The sequence below is a fragment of the Erinaceus europaeus genome, chromosome 4 (assembly GCF_950295315.1).
Source record: "Erinaceus europaeus chromosome 4, mEriEur2.1, whole genome shotgun sequence".
Lineage (NCBI taxonomy): Eukaryota > Metazoa > Chordata > Mammalia > Eulipotyphla > Erinaceidae > Erinaceus > Erinaceus europaeus.
This window is the reverse complement of record NC_080165.1, coordinates 91237907-91260072: the sequence shown is the minus strand read 5'-3', so window position 1 is coordinate 91260072 and position 22166 is coordinate 91237907. Positions and strand designations below refer to the sequence as shown.

At 39.2% G+C, this 22166-nt stretch overlaps 1 protein-coding gene across 3 annotated transcripts in view; it reads left to right on the top strand.

Moving 5' to 3' along the window:
- Positions 1 to 22166, top strand: part of EFHC1 (EF-hand domain containing 1) — a 178246-nt gene that overhangs the window by 144429 nt on the left and 11651 nt on the right. For all 3 annotated transcript variants that reach the window (XM_060190045.1, XM_060190044.1, XM_060190046.1), the window contains 2 exons: positions 783 to 996; positions 1367 to 1514. In XM_060190045.1, coding sequence (XP_060046028.1) covers positions 783 to 996; positions 1367 to 1514 — 362 coding nt within the window. The remainder of the gene's footprint in view (positions 1 to 782; positions 997 to 1366; positions 1515 to 22166) is intronic.

Below are 22166 nucleotides of genomic sequence, written 5' to 3'. Positions count from 1 at the left end.
GCTCACCTAGATTGTGTACCTACTTTGTCATGTGTGTGACCTAGGCTTAACCCCAGCCTCCACTGCACTGGGAAAGCTTTGGTGCTGTGGTCTTTCCTTCTGTCTGTCTGTCTGTCTGTCTGTCTGTCTGTCTTTTGATCTGAAAAAAACAAAGTCAGTCCCAAGTGGTCAGGCTCTGGAATTGACTATATATATATACTTAAAGAACTAAAATTTGGGGTCTGGTATGATAACTAAGCATTAGAGCAGAGGACCTAAGTGCCTGACCAGATTGCTGTGGTCTGTCTCCTTCTCTTTGTCTCTCTCATGAAAATAAATAAATAAATAAATAAATAAATAGACTAAACTTTTGTGTTCACATTATGTGAGCCAAGAGGTCTTATTCTGGCAACTTCTTATTACTCATTTCTATTTCACATACTAGAGAGATTTTTTTTTTTCTTTGCCACCAAGGTTATCACTGTGGCTCAGTGTGTGCATGACAAACCCACTGATCCTGGTAGCCATTTTTCCTTTTGTTTTTTCTTTATTTTTTATAGATAGGACAAAAAGAAATTGAGAGGGGAGCAGGAGACAGAGAGGGGGAGAAGACAGGGAGAAGGAGAAACACAAGTGGACCTTCTTCACTACTAGTGAAGTGCAGGTGGGGAGAGAGAGCTCAAACTCCTGGTACTTGTGTGTGGGGAGTTGCACTTTATACTTTGTCCTTTTTAGGTCTGGAGTAACTGAATAGATCATAAACTTTCACACTATCCTCTTTTTTTTTTTTTCCACTTTTCTAGGAATCACCCATCCCAGAAGACAAGGACCGCCGATTTGTCTTCTCTTACTTTCTAGCCACTGATATGATTAGTATCTTTGAGCCTCCTGTTCGGAATTCTGGTATCATTGGGGGCAAGTACCTTGGTAGAACTAAAGTTGTTAAACCAAACTCTTCAGTGGACTATCCTGTCTACTATAGCCCCAGTGACTTCTTCATTGGTGCTGTGATTGAAGGTAGGTCTAAACACAGTTTAGGCTTCTTATCAACCAAGTGAATGAATGGGTTCTTCTTAGTTAGAATTTAATTCTGTTAACTCTTGAAAGAGGCAGTTAGGCTATATTCTAGCTGAGTTTAAGGCAAGTATGCTCATGTATATGGTACAGTGTATATCTCTTCATTAAACCCTAAATAGTTGCATGAATTGGCTAGAGAGGTTACTGCAAGCTTTCTAAACACTGAACACTGGTTTGGTTTAGAAAACTGGTGAAAGAGTTTATTAGCCCAGATCATCAATGTAGTGAATTTGTCACTAGAGGGTCAGTATTACTCCTGTCTATTTTATAGAAACATAAGGAAGTGAAGTATAGTTCTCTTTCTTCACAGTGTTTGGTCACCGGTTCATTATCCTGGATACAGATGAGTATGTTTTGAAATACATGGAGAGCAATGCTGCCCAGTATTCACCAGAGGCACTCTTATCAATTCAGAAACGTTTTCAGAGGCAAGAATCCCCTGCATCAGATTCAGAAAAGTATGTCTGACTATCTGTGGTTTATTTTGACTTTGGCACATATGAAATATTCAGAAAATAGTTATTAATGACATATTTGTCAGTTATTAGATATCCACAGATGTTGCTCTGGACCCAATATAATAAATAGTAGTTTGATTTTTTTTTTTAACCATTGGTGGATTCACTATTCCAGGATAACTTTTTCAGAGATAGAGAACCAGGAGACTAGGAGATATCTCACCTGGTTGAGCACACGCTTTACCTGTGCTAGGACTTGGGTTCTAGTCTCTAGTTACCAGATGAGAATACTATGCAAAGAGGAAACTTCCTAAGGAGAGCAGTATTGAGGTATCTCTTTTTCCCCCTCTCTATTTCCCTCCATGTGCCTCACCCTTTATCTTTAAAAAAAGGAAGGAAGGAACGAAAAAAGAAAGGAAGAAAGAAAGGAAAGAAAAAAGGAAAGAAAGAAAGAAAGAAAGAAAGAAAGAAAGAAAGAAAGAAAGAAAGAAAGAATCCACCAGGAGTAATGGATGGAAGCACATAGACATGAAGCCTCAGCAAAACTCCAGGGTGAGGAAGAGAGAGAGAGAGAAAGAGAGGGAGAGGGAGAAGGAGAGGGAAAAGGAAAGGGAGGGAGGGAGGGAGGGATGGAGAGAGAGAGAGAGAGAGAGAGAGAGGATAGCATTGAAGTTTCCTACAATGCCATGGGGTCTGGGACTTGAACCTGAGTATGTGCAGGGCAAAACAATTCCCTTCCCAGATAAAATAACTCACCAACTTGTACTCTGAAAGTTTTTCAACATAATTTATCCAGCATATAAGTAATGAATACATACATAAGGTAATGTGTGTCAGGTATTATCACTAGACTTTCAGACTTTTCTCAGTAAATAAACTAGACAAGAAGTTGTTGCCTTCATGGAGTTGACCTTCTGGGCAGTGGGAGAGTCAGTAAACAGCACAACTAAGTAAGTTATACAGCATATCAGTTGAGAACAATACAGCAAAATGACAGGGTGATAAGCATTTCTGGGGACAGTTGATCAGAGGTAGTTGACACACTCTGAGAGGGTGACAACAAGCACTTGAAGATTAGGAGAGATAGCAAAGTAGTTAGTTATCTGGAGGAAGAATTGTAAGAATTGTGAAAGAGGGAATAAGTCCTATGACCCTGAGGTCTTACCCTAATAACCTGCCTCAAATAGTAAGCCAGTAGAAGTGATTGGAATAGAGTGAATGAGAGGAAAGACTAGGAGATGGTGCTAAAAAAGCAACAAGATACCAGATAGTATAGGACCTACTAAGGCTTTGTAAAGATTTTGGTTTTTCTATGTGTGAAATGGAGAACTAGTGTGAGGATTCTGAATAGAGCAGTGGCAAAACTAGACAGATGTTTTCAAAGGACCGTTAAACTGAGAACAGATTAGGAAGGAGATTTGTCAGAATATTGCAGTAATTTAGGCAAGAGATACTGGTGTTTGGACAAGGATATTATCAGTAAAGTTAGGGAGAAGTCTGATTCTGGATATATTTTGAAGTCAATAGAAGCTCAGAAAATTATATAGTGAATGAAAGAGAGAAGGAGTTTGTTAAGGGTGACTCCAGGATTATTATCTTGGGAAACTGGCAGAAAGGAGTTTGCATTAACAGGTGGGGGAGATATGCATTGGGGATATAGGAGGTTTTAGGGAATTTTTTGGGGGGAGGTAGTGATGGTGGGAGGGGCTCTGAGGGATAGATTTCAGTTGTGGATATACTAGTTTAAAGTATCAATTAGATATCCATGTGAAGTTATGATATAGGCTATTGTAAGTGTAAATCTAGAATCCAGGTGAAAGATACGTTATGGAGACAAGTATGAGAGTTGTTTGCCTATTGATGATAGTTAAGCCCTGGGCTGGATGAAATCTCTAAAGAAGTTTATAGAAGGAAAGAAACTAGTTTCTTTTTTAAAAAAATTTTAATTGGTGATTTAATAATGATTTATAAGATTGTGGTATAAGAGGGGTGCAATTCCATACAGTTCCTACCACCAGAGTTCCATATCCCATCCCCTCTACTGGAAGATTCCCTATATGTTATCCCTCTGGGAGTATGGACAAAAGAGCTTTATGGGGTGCAGAAAGTGGGAGGTCTGGTTTCTGCTTCTCCACTGGACATGGGTGTTGGCAGGTTGATTCATACCCCAGACCTGTTTCTATAAGGGAAGAGACTAGTTTCTAGGACTGGACTTTACAGTTCAGTATTAAGAGTTAAGGAAACAGAAAAGGACTTCTAAGGAAGCAAAAAGAATAACAAGTTGATGTGCCATCCTGGAAGAAAGTATAGGCAGCTATCTCTCTTTTTTAAAAATTAATTATTTATTTATTTGTTATTGGTAGAGACAGAGAGACATTGAGAGAGAATGGGGAGGTAGAGAGGAAGAGAGACACCTGCAGACTTGCTTCACCACATGTGAAGCAACTCCCCTGCAGGTGGGGCTCGAACCAGCATCCTAACCCAGTCCTTGTGCTTTGCACCACATGTGCTTAACCCACTGCGCTACTGCCCGACTCCTGGCAGCTATCTCTTTTTTTTTTTTCCCCTTTTTTCCCTACTCTAATTCTTAACCCAAATTAAGTTATAGTCACCTCTAGTCGCCGCTAGGACCCCTTATTGGCAGACCTGCTAAAGGCAGAAAATCCTACCGTTTCCAGGAGATGTGGTCAGAGCTCAGCCACTAGCAGCTTCTCAGTCCGCCATCTTCTGGGAAACCCCCCCCCCCCCGAAGCTTTTTTAAAGGATTTCTCAAAGATGAAAACTAGCTCCAAGTCCTTTTGATCCAATGAGAGCTGTACTCAAGGATGTCCTCGGATCCACCCTCAGGGTAGCGGTGATCCCCGGAGACTCCCAAGAGAAAGCCCCCGAGCTACAGTGCTCCCTTCCGGTCCTCTGCTGGCCGCCCAGCAGCGCTCTGCAACCGGCAGAGGAGCCGCCTTCCCAGGCCGAGGACAATGCCCAGCACACCCGCCTTGCCTGCCACAGCCTGGGAAGTCTGGGGCAGCTATCTTTTTACACAGAAGTTCAATAATTTTTTTTTGGAGGGAAGAGTAAAAATTACCTTGCCAAACAATTGCAATAATCTGTGGGAAAATTTAGTCATCTGATCATTTTTTAAAACTATGTTTTATCAGGGGATGTATGATTTATAGGACAGTTGTCATATGGGTATAATTTTTATGATTTAAACTGTAATTTCAAATATTGAGAATTAAAATGTTTTATTTTTGATAAAAAATTATCAAGAGTAGTTTGAATAGTGCTTGTCTTTTATCATATAACTTTTGATACAGAGTGAGCATCTGTACTATGCCTTGGCAAACTGTCACATTCCTTTCTTTTTTCTTTTTTTTATTATTATTTTAATATTTATTTATTCCCTTTTTTGTCCTTATCGTTTTGTTGTTGTAGTTATTATTGTGGTTGTTATTGATGTTGTTGTTGTTGGATAGGACAGAGAGAAATGGAGAGAGGAGGGGAAGATAGAAAGAGGGAAAGATAGACACCTGCAGACCTGCTTCACCACCTGTGAAGCGACTCCCCTGCAGGTGGGGAGCCTGGGGCTCCAACCAGTTTCCTTACTCTGGTCCTTGTACTTTGTGCCACCCACGCTTAACCCACTATGCTATGGCGCGACTCTGTGTCACATTACTTTCTAAAATTAGAAAGTTATTATTTTATGTTTTCAATGTTGGGAAATATCCCCCAACATTTAATGATTCTAAAATTTCTCTAAGAGGTCTTTTAATGTGATTTTTTTTTTATAGCATCAGGACTAGCTTTATTCTTGTCATTACAATCATTCTCCTTATTTATGTAAAAGGTTAGTCCTCTGGCTGCATATGGAAAATCTCTTGAATGGCATCAGCATTAGTGTCAGCATCACCACAGTCAGCTGTTTCTTTGTAACTCCATTATATTTTATCAAAATGATTCTTATAGCATCATGATTTTTTTTTCTTTGCTGCAGTTTTATCTTCGTTGGATAATTTCCTCTTCCCTTATCCATTTTTGTAAAAAGTTGCAGAAATTTATCACTGAGAGTCAAGGAAGTAACATAACTATATACTTTTCTGATCAGTGTGTGAAAAACAGAGGCTTAGTGGCCTAGTTATCACCAACAGATTTTGGAAGAAATGATATGATTGCCACTGATCATGATGTGAATTGTTAGTTGATTACTGAGTTGAAAATCTGACAGTGAATTTATACTATGCAATTCCTCACAGTTACTGATTTTTTTTTAATTTCTTTATTGGGGAATTACTGTTTTACATTCAACAGTAAATACAATAGTTTGCACATGCACGTTGTTGTTATTGACGACATCAATAACAACAACAATAAAACAACAAGGACAACAAAAGAGGAAATAAATATAAAATATTTTTTAAAAGGTTAAAAAGAACCACCTTAAAAAAAAAAAAGAAAGAAAATAGGAGTGCTGTGCAGATGTCCACTCAGGCCAGTGCCACTTTCCACGAGTTAATATGGTATCCCCAAGTGCTTTTCCCAACCAATCCTGTCCCACATGTCACTTCCTGGCTGTTGCCCTATAAATAGCCCTTCTACTTCCTCCCTCTCCCTCCCCTTCTCCCTCTCCTCTTCTCCCTCTCCCCTTCTCCCTCTCCCCTTCTCCCTCTCCCTCTCCCCTTCTCCCTCTCCCTTTCCCCTTCTCCCTCTCCCCTTCTCCCTCCCTCAACCTTTTTTTTTTTTTTTTTTTTTTTTTCTGCTTAGTTAACAGTGGCTATGTAAATAGAACACAGTGCCAAGCAGGGGGGACCAAACCAATGAAACAGAAGGGGTCTTAGAAGCAGAATTTAGAAGCATACCAACATAGGAGAAGAATAATTTGAGCCCAGAAGTCTAGACAACTCTTTTAATCAAGCTTGGTGCAGTGGGGAGCAAAGAAATGTGGAGTTTCTGGAAGAGAAATGAAGTGAATTTTAAATATAGAATAAGTAATATCATGTTTCTATGTAAGTGAGAATGATTCTGCAGAGAAGGAAACAGTGATAATTCTTTTTTTTGGGGGGGAGGGGAGTTTTGTGTGGTATGTAAGAGAACATAGAATTTAGCACTCAAAACAACTGGCTTTAGATGAAGCATTCATTCAACTCATCCTCAAACTTTCTGGTTTCAGAACATATTTATATTCTTAAAAGTAATTGAAAACCTCAAAGATTTTTTTGTAGATATGCTTAGTAGCTCTTGGCTCTTAGCGTATTGGAAATTATGTGATAAAATTTAAAATATTTGTTAATTTATTTAAACATAAACTGGTTTCATGTTAGTGCAGTCTATTTTTATGAAAATAACTATTTTTCAAATAGTAAGTCTATTAAGAGTGACATTATTTTTACATTTTCCAAGTCTCATTAGTGCTTAATTTTATTAATAGAATTCATCTATTCTTTTATGACTGCTGTGATATCATGTGTCATGTAACTTATGAGAAATTCCACTCAGCATCTGTGAGAAAGCAAGAGTAAAACAGTAAATATAATGATTCAGGTTTTTTTTGTTGTTGTTGTTGTTATTTGCTGTTTGGTTTAATTATTTAGTGCTTGGTATCTCTCTCTCTTTTGTGATTCTGTATTTTATGAGTAGAGCTTTGACCTCACAGAATCCCAGAGTCTCAAGAATAGTAGGAAGAATGAGAATGAGATGTTGAACATTTCCTGAGGAGAAAGAGTTGTAAAATATGAAATGCTCTGTTCTATTAGCTATATAGAGAAAATAAAATGAAAGCAAATGTGTTGCCTTACTTTACTACTGAGAAAGAAAAAACTCTCAATTACAATTAATCTTTATGATTAATTTAAATGTGTCCAACAACAGATAAGTGGCTAAGGAAGTTGTAGTATAATTACACAAGACAGTTGTCAGAAATGTTGAAATCTCTTTTGCTGTAACATGATGTAACAGGAGGGAATCACCTTAAATGAAAGAAGCCAGAAGAAGAAAGTCAAATATAGGATAATATCAATCATAGGGTCATAGGGGACGTTCATTTCTGTGTTCTGAGAAATCTCCAGACTGTTTCCCAAAGGGGTTGAATAAATTTTCATTCCCACCAGCTGTATAGAATGTCTCCTTTATCCCCACATCCTCACCCAGGGAGGGCATACAACACTCACCAACGCTTGTTTCTGTCCTTTCTGATGTATAACATTATCACAGGTGTAAAGTGGTATCTCATTGTTGTTTTTATTTGCATTTCTCTGGTAATCAGTGACTTGGAGCATTTTCTCATGTGTCTGTTGATCAATCTGAATCTCTTCTTTGGTAAAGATTCTGTCCCATATCCTTATTTCATTTTTAAAGTTTGTGGTTATTGTTGCTTAGTTTAGTGAGTTGTTTATATATTTTGGTTATTAACCCTTTATCTGATGTGTATCTTTCATTCTGTTGGGAGGTCTTTCTGTCTTGGTGATAAAAAGTTCTTGCAAGGAGAGGTTGTAAGAAGTTAGCTCATAGGGTAGAGTACAGACTTTACTATGTGTGAGGATTTGATTATGAGCCCCTGACCACCACAGAGAGCACCAAGCAAAGGTAAAACTTTGCAAATGGCAAAGCAGTGTCTCATGTTTCTCTTCCTCCTCTCTCCATCTGTTGTCTTTAATGAAAACAGAATGTTGGGAGCAGTAAAATCTCAAAAGTGTGAAGCCCAAGTAAAGCCCCACAGGCAAACAAACAAACCAAAGAGAAGTCTTGCAGGTAAACATTTTCACAATAAAGTGGTTAAAAATAAAAATACATTTTAATTTAAAAAATATATAAAAAATTGTGAAACACTTTTTGCAAAATTAACTTTTTAAATTGTTTAACAACTTTGATAAACAGGCATATAGAACCCTTTTTAAAATTTTATTTATAAGGGAGTCGGGCTGTAGCGCAGCGGGTTAAGCGCAGGTGGCGCTAAGCACAAGGACCGGCATAAGGATCCCGGTTCGAACCCCGGCTCCCCACCTGCAGGGGAATCGCTTCACAGGCGGTGAAGCAGGTCTGCAGGAGTCTATCTTTCTCTCCTCCTCTCTGTCTTCCCCTCCTCTCTCCATTTCTCTCTGTCCTATCCAACAACAACAACAACAATAATAACTACAACAATAAAACAACAAGGGCAACAAAAGGGAATAAATAAATAAAATAAATATTTAAAAAAATTTATTTATAAAAAGGAAACACTAAGAAAACCATAGGATAAGAGAGGTAGGTACAGCTCCATACAATTCCCACCACCAGAACTCCGCATCCTACCGCTTCACTTGATAGCTTTCCTATTCTTTATCCCTCTGGGAGCATGGATGCAAGGTGATTGTGGGATGCAGAAGGTGGAAGGTCTGGTTTCTGTAATTGCTTCCCCGCTGAACATGGGCATTGACATGTCCATCCGTACTCCCAGCCTGCCTCTCTCTTTTCCTAGTGGGGTGGGGTTCTGGAGGAGCTGAGCTCCAGGACACATTGGTGGGGTTGTCTATCCAGGGAAGTCTGGTTGGCATCATGCTAGCATCTGGAACCTGGTGGCTGAAAAGAGAGTTAACATATTAAAGCCAAACAAGTTGTTGACTAATCATGAACCTAAAGGCTGCAATATTGCCGATGAAGAGTGGGGGGGGGGTGGTCCTCTATTTTGTAGATAGCTAGTAGGTCTATTTTAGTTATATTCCAAAGGGCCTGTGAGTATACTAGTTTTTTTTTTTGTTGTTGTTGTTGTTTGTTTTCCCCGAGCCTGAAATCTGATATGCAGGTGGATCCAAGTTATTGTCTGGGGAGATGATGTCATGGCTGGGAAAAGGACCAGAAGCTGGATCAGGGAAGAGAGTAGTTCCCAAATATGGGAAAGGTGTATAAATATTGTTGACTGTAAACCTCATTGATTTGATGTGATCTGGGTCCCATATTCAGCTTAGGAGCCTATGTAGCCTCTGCATCCCTATAGATCTGAGCTCGCATTCTGTGGTCATGAGTAGGAACATTCCAAGCTGCCCCAATTTCAGGTTCCATCTTCCTCAGGGGGAATATAGAGTATGTTGTCCAGCTTCCTTTTGGAGGATGGAACATTCCCTACCATTGTTGATCCAAGCTGAGGACAAGGCCCTATGGGGGCCTACAAAAGGGGTCTATTTTGTTGTTCCTGATATAGATGACCAATAACAATGGAGAGAGGGATTTATTCGAGGTCTAGGCCCATCATGTGTGTTTGGGAATCTGAGGACTCCCTGACTAGGGCCCCAGCTGATGGGGTGGCCTGATAGTGACTTAAGAGTCATAGTTAAGGTATGCCAGTCTCTTGCCCATATTCAGATTTTGTAGTCCTTGCTTTGATAAGGTTAGCTTTGGAGTGAGTGAGAGAAATGTAATAGGAAATAGGTGAGGAGTATATCTAAGTCTAAGTAGACACTATTTCATTATGAACTTTGTACTGTCTCACTGCAGACTATTGTGTACTTTTGCTTTCAGGTATATATTTTGCTCTAACTTATAGATACATGTGGTCATATGCCCTCATTGCACCTGGTCTATTTCTAGGTTTTGGGACTTTGTTAGAAAGTAAGCCACCTGGAACAGAAGTAGAGGATCCTATGAAAGGAAAGGTCTCACCTGAGTAATGAGGGTGAAGGGTTGACATTCTATGCCTGATGTCTCTGGATACAGTCTGAAGTGAAGCATGCTGGGGTGGCACTCATTGCGTTGATTAGGTTGGGATCGGCAGATGCAATTTCATTTGGTATGAGTTGAGAGAAGCATCCACCCTAGAGGTTCCTGGACTAGGGGAAATATAGGCTCTATAGCGGAAGCGGGAGGTTCCTGCTGTCTTAGGGTTTAAGAAGGCAATAGATAATTATTGCTATAATCACATTATTTGGCAATTGGGTTAGCTTTTTGAAAAATCCCTTTGTTAGGATTTGCTGTGTCATACACAACATCACCATAATTTATGTCCTTTGACATTATTTGTATATAGCTGTGCCACTGGTTGCTTCTGTTCTCCCTGGTCTAAGCTTTTAAGAGAGTCAACATATCAAAGACTCAGCCTATGGTCTGTGCATTAAAAAGTTTGAGACAATAAATTTTTCTCCTCTCATATTAATTAAATAGTGATTTATATGACTACAAATTATACACCATTCCCACCACAAAAAGACTGTGTCCCATCCCATCCTCCCCCCTCCTTTAGCCCCCACCCCCACCCCATGAAGCCGAACAATCCACCCTTTCCCTCAACCCAGGGTTTTTACTTTGGTGCCCTACTCCAGGAACCCTTTTGTCTACAAAGGGCCATTGGCTATCTATGAAATCATTCATGGGTCATACAAAATTGCTGACTTAAACATTAACACTTAGCATTGCTATGAAAAAAGCTCCAGTTACCTTGGCAGGGCCAGACCATATAGTCTGTACACAGTCTGTGGGCCAGATGTTTCCCACCCCTACTACAATATTGTAAGATTTTAAGCGTATAGTTTCACACCAACATGTAATTATATAACTCACCACATCCAGCACCAAAGTATCAGTGCTATTAAATCATCCCCTCTGACTGACTCACAAGTCACATACTTCTCAGAGTCTAAGATCAGTTTGGTTATTCTTTTACAACTTTGCCTTAGTTATTCATATTCCACATATGAGTGAAGTCACCTTCTCATATTCTTTCACTTCTGATTACACAGCATAATGAGCTTCCATAATGAGCTTCCATCCTTTTTGTCTCAAACACTGTAGTTTTCTTTTTTTTTTTACTTTTTAAATTAGTGATTTAATATTGATTTACAAACTTGTAAGATAATTTTTTAAATGATAGTTGTAGCCCATTGAGAATATTTTCAACAGCTTCTTTATCTAGTCAGCTGTCAGTGGGCATTTAGACTGAGTTCATATTTTGGGTGTTGTGAATAGTGTGGCTAGATATGTATGGATACATAGATCCTTTTGAATTATTGTTTTCTGTCCTTCAGATAAATGCCTAGGAGTAATATTGCAAGATCCTAGATATTTACGATTTCATTATTCTTTTTTCATTTTCCCCTTAATCGTAGTTTTTTGAAACAAACTAGTTTTACATAAATTTTTATTAGTGATTTATAAAATTATTATAGGGGTATAATTTCACACCATTCCCACAATCACAGTTCTGTGTCCCAATCCCCCTCCAACAGAAATAAATAGTCCTCCTAAGGTCATGATGTGTGGGCTGACTTTATATTTGTATGTATCTGCCTATGTCTTTATCTATATCTGTATGCCCATTTTTTTTTCTACAGTCCTGCCTTTACTTCCTACACCTACACCTCTTACTAATTCTGAATGTCCTTTCTTTTTCTTCTTCTCTCTCAGATATGGGAAACAGTTCCTCTGGTGTTTTCCAGACTCACTTTATTTTCAAAAACAAAGATTCCTGGTGACTAACTTTTTTGGTCCCAGTGGAATTAGGGTCCAAAAAAAAAAGGGTTTTTTTAAAAATAAAAATGTTATTTTTTCAATATCCATTTTTTATTTGTGATTAATAGTAGGTTCCAAGATTGTAAGAATATAGGATGTAGTTCCACACCACATCCATCACGAAGAGTTTTGTGTTCTCACCCTCCTGCCTCCCAAAGATAACCACCATAGTTTTCACAAATCTTAGAAACAGTTCGCTTGCTTCAGTTTGCATTTAATTACTTATTTTTGCAAGTTCATGTGCATCATCAGTTGTCTAAATTCCACATATGATTGGAAAACATTTGGTTTTTTATCTCTTTATTTATTTCACTCAGGAAAATCACATCCAGTGTGGATATAGAATTGTTATAGAACCCTTGATATGTGACTGGGCAGGAAGTAGCAAAGTTAACCAGAACACAGAGGCAGCAGCAACAGATGCCGGCTTCAATGGGTGACCATAGCAATGAAGGCACAGTGGCAAGGGTCTAGTCAGAACTGAGTGGCAGCCACAGAAGCATCTTAGTCATGGTGACCAGCAGTGGCAGAATCTGACCCTGGGTGAGCCACAGCAGCAGGTGTAGCCAACTGGGTCAAGAGTGCAGCAGTGATAAGAACCCAGTAGAGTGGATGGGATGATTGTGGCAGCAGGATTCTGACTGTATAGTGTGGAACCAAGCTGGAGCCTACCTTTGATCTGAAAGTCTCTGTCCTCATTGCCTGGATTCTGGGCTCCCCTCGCCCCCTTGTTGTTAGCTTATCTAAGCCCAAAGCTCATTTCTGTGTTGATTTCTACATGAATGTTGTAGTTTTTGTAATGGTGGTGAAGAGAGAAAACAGAACCTACTAGTCCTCCACTATCTTGGTCAGAAGTTCTCTATACTTTTATTAAGGGAGTATTCATACTTTTTTTTTGTAGGGGCTGCACCAGTTTGTGTTCACATCAGCAGTAAATCAGAGTTCCTTTGGGAAAAAAAAAGTCTCTGGATAAATGACATGTGGCTACTATATAGGGAAGTGGGAGGACAAATGTATAAAAGAATCTTAGTTTGGTGACTGGGAAGTATTTTAATTAATTATTTAATTAATTTTAAAAAGGAGACATTAACAAAACCGTAGGATAGGAGGGGTACAACTCCACACAGTTCCCACCACCAGATCTCTATATCCCATCCCCTCCCTTGATAGCTTTCCCATTCTCTATCCCTCTGGGAGTATGGACCCAGGGTCATTGTGGGGTACAGAAGGTGGAAGGTCTGGCTTCTGTAATTGCTCCCCGCTGAACATGGATGTTAACTGGTCGATCCATACTTCCAGCCTGCCTCTCTCTTTCCCTAGTAGGGTGGAGCTCTGGGGAAGCAGAGCCCCAGGACACATTGGTGGTCTCTCCAGGGAAGTCTGGTCAGCATCATGCTGGAATCTGGAACCTGGTGGCTGAAAAGAGTTGACATACAAAGCCAAACAAATTGTTGAGCCATTATGGACCTACAGGCTGGAATAATGTAGATGAAGTGTTGGGGGGGGGGGCACTTACTGCAGACTATTGTGTACTTCTGCTTTCAGGTATATATTTTGCCCTAGTTTATGGATACGTGAACATATGCTCTATCTCAGGGAACAATACCCAGCATCTTGTGTATAACTGTGCCGCTGGTTGCTTCTGTTCTACCTGGTCTAGGCTTTTGAGAGAGTCAACATATCAAAGACTCAGCCTATGTATTAAAAAGACTCAGTCTGTGCTTTAAAAAGTTCTATACATACAATCAATCTTTCCCTCTCATATTAATTAGTGATTTATGTGACTACAATTTAATAGGAGTGTACATAAACACCATTCCCACCACCAAAAGACTGTGACCCATCCTACCCACCCATCCCTACCCCACCCCCCAATGACTGGGAAGTATTAAGGGTCTGCCTTTGATCATGATAATACATTAATTTGATTAAACTCAATATTTTTCACTTTTCCAAAGTGTTTTTCTGTAATTTCCTCATATTTATTTCAAAACTGAAACACGGGAAAGCTTCTTGCTTTAGCATACTACTAATGGAGTTTTTTTGTTTTTTCTTTTTTAGTAATTAGAAAAAGACAGCACTGAAGCACTTGAATAAGATACAAAAAAATTAAAGAAAAAATTGAGAGCTAGGCTTAAGAGATCCATTGATATCCTTGTTTTGACTCTCACATTGCCTCTTGTTATGAGAGAAGTGAGATGAGAGAGTTAAGAGATGAGAGATTAAAGAAAATGAGAGAAAATACTCGAAGATGATTTGAATTCAAGTGCCATAATTTTCATGTCTTCCAATTATTCTGTGTTTGGTTCTAACTTGTCCCATCTGGAAGGAATCATACTCTTAGAAAATACAAGTCCTTTATTTGACTAATAATTTCAAGGTGTAATGCAAAAGATTTTGAGCTCTTGTCAGACCTGAGTTTTTTTGTATCAAGTGTCAGTTACAGGATGATGAAATTTGGAGTTAGCAATTTTCTTTCTCTGAGCCAGAAAATTAAAGCAGTGCACGGGCAATTGAATATGGATTTCACAGAAATTTCTTTTTACTTTGATGTCTTCATTGCATTATATCAAAGTCAGACTTAAGTGCTCATAAACCCACTCTCAAAATCTCCACATAGACCAGAAACAAATACACTCATATGTTCACATATATTATTCTTGTTTCATCAGGAGTAGCTTTTAAAATTTTTCAACTTTTTGAATTAGTGATTAATAATGATTGACAAGATTGTGGTATAAGAGGGTATAATCCCATACAGTTCCCACTACCAGAGTTCCATATCCCCTCCCCTCCACTGGAAGTTTCCCTATTCTTTATCCCTCTGGGAGTATGAACCAAAGATCTTTGTGGGGTGCAGAAAGTGGAAGTTCTGACTTCTGTAATTGCTTCTCCACTGAACATGGGTGTTGACAAATTGAACCATACCCCCAGCCTGTTTTTATCTTTCCCTAGTGGGGTAGGCCTCTGGGGAGGTGGAGTTCCAGGACATATTGGTGAGGTGAGTCAGATTGGTGTCATGGTAGCATCTGCAACTTCGTGACTGAAAAACATAAGATACAAAGCAGCACAAATTGTTTAATAATCAGAAACCAAAAGGTAAGAATATAACAGATGAAATTTTGGGTCTTCGTGTTGGAAGGAGCTAAAAAGTCCACCTTAAGTATATTCCAAAGGGTCCATAACCTTACGAGTTTTTGGCTGAGCCCAACAGCTCACATGCAGGTGGTCTAGGAGTATTGTCTGGGAAGATGGTGTCAGCATGGAGGCTAGGACTAGAAAGCTGGATAAGGGCAGAGAGAAGCCCCCAAATTTGGAGAAAGTATATAAAGGCCATTAATTGTAAACCCCATCAATCTGACCTGGGGTTCATGTCTGTTCACATTTAGCACAGGACCTGTGTAACCTCTTCATCCCTGTCAGTCTGAGCTTGAATTCCATGGTGATAGCTAGGAAAGCTCTAGTTTACACTCATTTCAGGACCAGTCTTCCTCGAATGGCAGAGTATGTTGACCAAGCCTCCCTTCAGAAGTAGGGCAATTTCTTTTCTTTTTAAAAAAATTTAAAAATATTTTAAATTTATATTTCCTTTTTGTTGCCCCCCCCCATTTTTATATTGTTGTTGTAGTTATTGTTGTTGTTATTGATGGAGTGGGGCAATTTCTAACACTGATGTTCTACATTGAGGGCAAGGTCTTATAGAAGCCCACAAAAGAGTTTGTGGTGATGTTCCTGATGGAGATGAACAATGATGGTGGAGAGAAAGATCTATTAAGCGGTTTAGGCTCATCATCTACATGGGAATTCAAGGATTCCCAGGGCCCTGGAAGATGGGGTGGCCTGTAGTGACCAAAGGAACCATCATTAAAGTGCACTGGCCTCTTGCCCTTATCCAGCTCTTGTAGTCCCTATTTTATCTGAACAGAGTAGATGAGAAGGGTATCTAGGTCTAAGTAGAAAATATTTGATTAAGTACCTTATGGTGTCTTTTTTTTTTTTTTTTAGGTCTTGCTACTTGCTACTGCACTTATTGTGTCACTGTAGAATATTGTTCACTTTTACTTTAAGATATATATTTCCCCCCAACTTATGGATACATGTACACATATGCCTGATCTCATGGGCCCTGACCTATATCTAGGTTCTGTAACTTTGTTAGGAAGGGTCAACACTTAAAAATGGAACTAAGGAGTCCTATGAGCTAGGAAAGGTCTCACCCAAGTACTGGAGTTGGAGGGTTGACATCCCATGCCTGTTGTCTCTGGACACAGTCAGCAGTGGAACATGAAGAGGTGGCACTGGTTGCATGGATTTGTTTGAGATCAGCAGACGCATAATCAAATGGTATGGATCTAGAGAAGCATGCAGGAAAATAAGCAAAGTCCCAGAGGTTCCAGGACTGGGAGAAATACGAGTTTATAGAGAACAAGAAGGTTTCCTTGCTGTCTTAGGCTTAAGAAGGCAATCAATCGATCATTATTATTATAAGCAAGTTATTTGGGAACTTAGTATATTTTGAAAGTCTCATGGTTAGGGTTTACTATACTATACAAAACCATGATTACCATGATTTTTGTCACTTAATGCTATTTACAAATAACTATATCTTATATACTGACAAGACTGGTTACTTTTGGTCTCCTTGGTCTAAGATTATAGGTGACTTAATATTTCAAAAAAAGTTATTATTAGAAATACATTAACAATTTAAACCCAGTGTTAAAATTCAGTTTACTCATTTGAAACTTTTAAGTGCTTAGACTGAAGGAATATATGCTCAGAAATGAAGTATATGCATTGAAAAGCTTGAGACATTCAATCTATTTTTCCCTTTTCATATTGATTAAATAGTGATTTATAAGACTATAGATTAATAGGACTATATATTAACACCATTCCTGCCATCAGAAGTCTGTGTCCCTACCCTTAATCCCTACAGTGGAGCTGAAAATCTACTTCCCTCCCCCCCAGAGTTTTTTACTTTGGTGCAATACTCCAAATTCAGTCAGATTCTGTTCTGCGTTTCCCTTTCTATTCTTTCTCAACTTCTGTTTATGAGTGGGATCATCCCCTACTCATCTTTGTCTTTCTGACTAATCTCACTTAGCATAATTCCATCTAGCTACATCCAAGATGGATCACAGAAAATGAGTTCATTATTCTTAATATCTGAGTAAGGAGTAGTTTTTATCCTCTTCAGCTTTCAGATCATCATCTGCTGTTCAGTGGTCCTTCTAATGCTCTCCTTTTTCATTTTCAGATACTTTCTCTATGTAGATGTTTCCAAATATTCTGATTTTTCTTCTTTTTTCTTTAAACCCTAGGCTCTTCTAGATTCACTTTTTTTTAGATTCACTTTTAGATGACCTCAAATATGAGATTATATCCAATATGAGCATCTTCAGTTTTCTCTTAATCATAACATATTTCTGTGCTCTCATCTCTTTATCTTCTTGTGAGAGATAAGTAGCTCACTCTCATTTTTCCATATTTGATTTGTCTGTTTGTGTATGTAACTGCCTCTTTTTATTGACTGTTCAAGAATTTAAACACTCTCCATAAACTGCCTTTTGTGAAAGTCACACTAGTTGTTTCTGAATGTAATGTCATCTTATCATTTATTCACCAACTCAACAGATGGTTGAGCTTTCACCATGTATCAACAAACAAATCCTTAAACAAATATAAAATAGGGAGAGAAAATTTTCTAGGGCTAGGGTTGACAAATTTTTGTGTGTATGTCTGTAAAGAGATAGATAACTAGTGACTTAGGCATGTGTGCCACACTATCTCTGTTGTAAATAATTAGTTTTATCTTTTTTAAATTAAAGTAGCCATGTACAATATATAAATGCATATATGTGGCTGTATTCTAATACATAGTAAGGCACACTTACTTAGAAAAACACTGCTGGCTGCGCTATGACACACCCTGTTAAGCACACATAGTTCCAAGCTCTCCCCAACCCCCCTTCATCCTCTTTTATTGCTACCTCTTCCATGCACATACATACTCCCCCAGCTTGTCCATAGTCCATAGTCCATAGTGGATGCACCCAGGCTTCACTCTGTATTTCCCCTTTCTTACTTTATCTCTTTTCTTTTCTTTTAATATTTATTTATTTATTCCCTTTTGTTGCCCTTGCTGTTTTATTGTTGTAGTCATTATTGATGTCGTTGTTGTTGGATAGGACAGAGAGAAATGGAGAGAGGAGGAGAAGACAGAGAGGAGGAGAGAAAGATAGGCACCTGCAGACCTTCTTCACCGCTTGTGAAGCGACGCCCCTGCAGGTGAGGAGCGGGGGCTCGAACTGGGGTCCTTACGCCGGTTCTTGCGCTTTGTGTCACCTGCGCTTAACCTGCTGCGCTGCAGCCTGACTCCTACTTTATCTCTTTTCTAACTTGAGTGAGACCATCTGATGTTAGTTCTCCTTCTGGCTAATCTCACTTAACACGATTCTCTCAAACTCCATACAAGATATGTAAAAGGAGATTTCATTTCTTTCACCTGAGTAGCACTCCATTTGCGTGTGTCTGAGATAGTCATATCTCATTGCAGAGTATCTTAATGTTTTTCTCCCTCTTTTTCATTTGTCTAATTCTTTTCTTACATTCCTGTCTGCTAGTTAAAAGGTATTTTCATCTAGTTGACGCACCAGCACCTCACATTTTGTACAACTAGAAATCAAACTGTTGGCAATTTTATCTTTCTAGCACATCTGCTGTTGCTTTTTCCTTGTTATTTTTGTCTCCTAAAGTGATATACCAAAGAGTTACAATAACATATGTAAAACGTATGCATATTACATAGCACATAAGAAACAAGCAGTAAATGTAAATTTCTTTTCCTCTTAGTCACATCAGTGCACTATTTTTTGTTTAATTTAAAACTTTGGAGAGTGACTGGAGAAATGCTAAGCTGGCAGAGCACAGGACCTGCATGCCTGAAGTTCTTGGTTTGATCCCTAGTACCACATACGCCAGAGTGTTGCTCTCTCTCTTTCCTTCTCACTCAGAAAACCCTCTTTAACACTTATAAAACTTCTCAGACAAAATAAAAAAGAAAAATTTAAAAAGAAAACTTTGGAGATATCACTTTAAAATTTTTATTTATAAAATTGAAATATTAACAAGGCCATAGAATAGAGGGGCACAACTCCACACAGTTCCCACCACCAGAACTTGGAGATATCATTGACCTCTCCTATTTTGCACAACATTTATCCTGTAATAGCTCTTGCCTCTGACTTCTCCTTTTCATGTTCAACACCATTATCTTATTCAAAGCCCTTAATTGACATTGACAAATTTACATTAATTTAACCAAGTGGAGTTATATATTTTTCATGGAACCTAATGTCTGATACATACTCCAGAATTAGTGTACTGATTAGACATACTTAGTAAATAGTTTGGTATTTTTTATGTTTGTCAATCTGTGGCCACAAGAATCTAGGAAGTATGAAAATAAAGAAAAAAAGATGGAAATTCCCATCTCTTCATGTCTCTCTTATTTTAAAAGGGTTTATTCAGCAATGTCTACCTACATTTATTGTCTGGAATAGATAACGCAGTCACCCCTAATTTCTTTTCTAAAGAAAATAAGTATTTTATCGAAAAAAAAAAAAAGAGGGGGCTGGGTAGTGGCACAAGTGCACATGGTGCTAAACACAAAGACCAGCGTAAGGATCCAGTTTGAATCCCTGGCACCCCACCTGCAGGGGGGTCGCCTCACAAGCAATGGACTCATAGTGCCAGAACTTTAACTAAACCAGCAATAGCCCTGGTGGCAATAGAAAACAAAAAAAAATTGACCCGGTTCGAGCCCCTGGTTCCCCACCTGCAGGGGAGTCGCTTCACAGGCGGTGAAGCAGGTCTGCAGGTGCCTTTCTCCCCCCCCCTCTGTCTTCCCCATCTCTCTCCATTTCTCTTTGTCCTATCCAACAACATAAGCAATAACAACAATAACAATAACAGCAACAAAGAGCAACCAAAATGGAAAAAAATGGCCTCCAGGAGCAGTGGATTCATAGTGCAGGCACTGAGCCTTAGTGATAGCCCTGGGGGCGAGAGAGAGAGAAAGGAAGAAGGAAGGAAGGAAGGAAGGAAGGAAGAAAATATTTGTATTTTTAAAAAAGGAGAAGAAAGAGGAGGAGGAGGAAAGGAAGGAAATAAGGGGGGAAGGTAGGAAGAAGAGAGAGAGAGAGAAAGAGGATTCCTGACACCTGAAGCTCTCTGTACAAGTGACTGCTTGTCCTGGAATGAGTTCACCTTCATTGAGGCTAAGGGAATGTCCTGGATAAGGGATCAAGAACTAAGGCCAAAGGGTAACACTGAAGTGGCCACACTTTGCCTCTAACACATTGGTAGTATCAAAAGATTTGTTCTCACTTTATTCTAAATACCATTAGATGGAACAAGAGTGTAGGTTTTGCTTTCTTTTTTTTTTTTTTTTAAGGAGAATAATCTTTAATTAATTAATTAATTAATTCCCTTTTGTTGCCCTTGTTGTTTTATTATTGTTGTTGTTGTAGTTATTCTTATTGTTGTTGATGGATAGGACAGAGAGAAATTGAGAGAGGGGGGAAGACGGAGGGAGAGAAAGATAGACACCTGCAGACCTGCTTCACTGCTTGTGAAGTGACTCTCCTGCAGCTGGGGAGCCAGGGGCTCAAACTGGGATCCTTACTCCGGTCCTTGCACTTTGTGTCACCTGCGCTTAACCCACTGTACTACTGCTGACTCCCGGGTTTTGGTTTTTTAAGAAGATATATGAATTCCATTCAGTTCGAGGTGGCGCTTTGTAAAATATTCTAATACAGACATTTCTCTCTCTTACCAATGGGAAATTAAACACTGTAAAATGCTCATTTTGTTTTATGGAATATAAAGGCAGGTCTTTAGAGGACTTGACAGAGTCTATACCTAGCAGGTTGGAAACCAAGCCACCTCTCAGTAGACAGTTTCTATTAAGGATAATCAGTTGACCTCCGTATTTCTTTGTTACCTCATAGGTACGGTAAGCCTTTCCTTGGGTCTTGCATCTTTGCTACAAAATGTGTCTTGGATTGGGTACCCACAAATGAGGATTTAAATAGCTCTATTTTAAAACAGCACCACTGTTAAAACAAATTCTGTGAATTGACTTCATGTCAGCTCAAAGGCAACAAATGCTTTGTGTATTTGCCCCTCCTGCTTCTTGTTTCCAGACTGTTGTTAAAATTCGGACGGCTCCAGCTGGCCGGGCTAGCTTCACGGGCGGGTAACAGAGACGACCAGACACACGGCTGGGCAGGGAAGCTGTATTTCTTTATTCAGAAACAACGATTCACAAACTAAGACAAACTAATCACCAAACAGAACTCTGCTGTCTCTTTGCGGCGGCGCAAGCACTCTTTCTTTTTCTCTCGAACTCAGGAACCCTCTCCCTTACTCTCGAACTCAGAAACTCTCGCACCCTCGCACTCTCGAACTCCGGAACTCAGGAACTCGGTCACTGGGGAACTCAGGAACTCTCGGACTCCGGAACCCTCTCCCAGGGTCCCTTGGGGCGGGGCCAAGCAGGCCCGCGAAATTAACAGGACTCATCCAATTCTCTTGGAGGGGGAGGGCTAGAACAAGCCAATGTAAAGCATACGACAATTCCCCCTTTTCTTTTTAACTAAATGACTATAGTATCAAGGGTGTGGGGTGAACAGAAACATATATAACAAAAACCAGCATGTTGCCAAGGGAAGGCCTGAGGGGGCCATATCTGAAAAAAAAAACATTTCTTGCCTCTGGGGGGCTACTTGCCTCGACGGGCATTTGCATGGGGGCGGGGAACGGCCTAGGGTCCCAAAGGCAGCTGGCTGCAACTTACTTACTATGAAGCAAAACTTGTTATTAGCATATCTACTGCACGATCTAACATTTCTAATAGAGAAGGAATTTGAGACTTTTACATATCAACAATGTCTTTTAACCTTTTGTTACACCCATTCAAGATGGAGACACACCCTAGGTGTGGGCCGGAGAGGAAACCTCAGGCATGAGAATAATTAGCATAGCCATTGTGCGATCTACCATTTCTAATAGAGAAGGTAGTGTTTTACATATCAACAAGTCTATTTAACCTTTTGTTTAGACCAACTTAGTTGAAATATATTGATTGTTAACTAATTTTTACCTCAGACTTTAAATGTA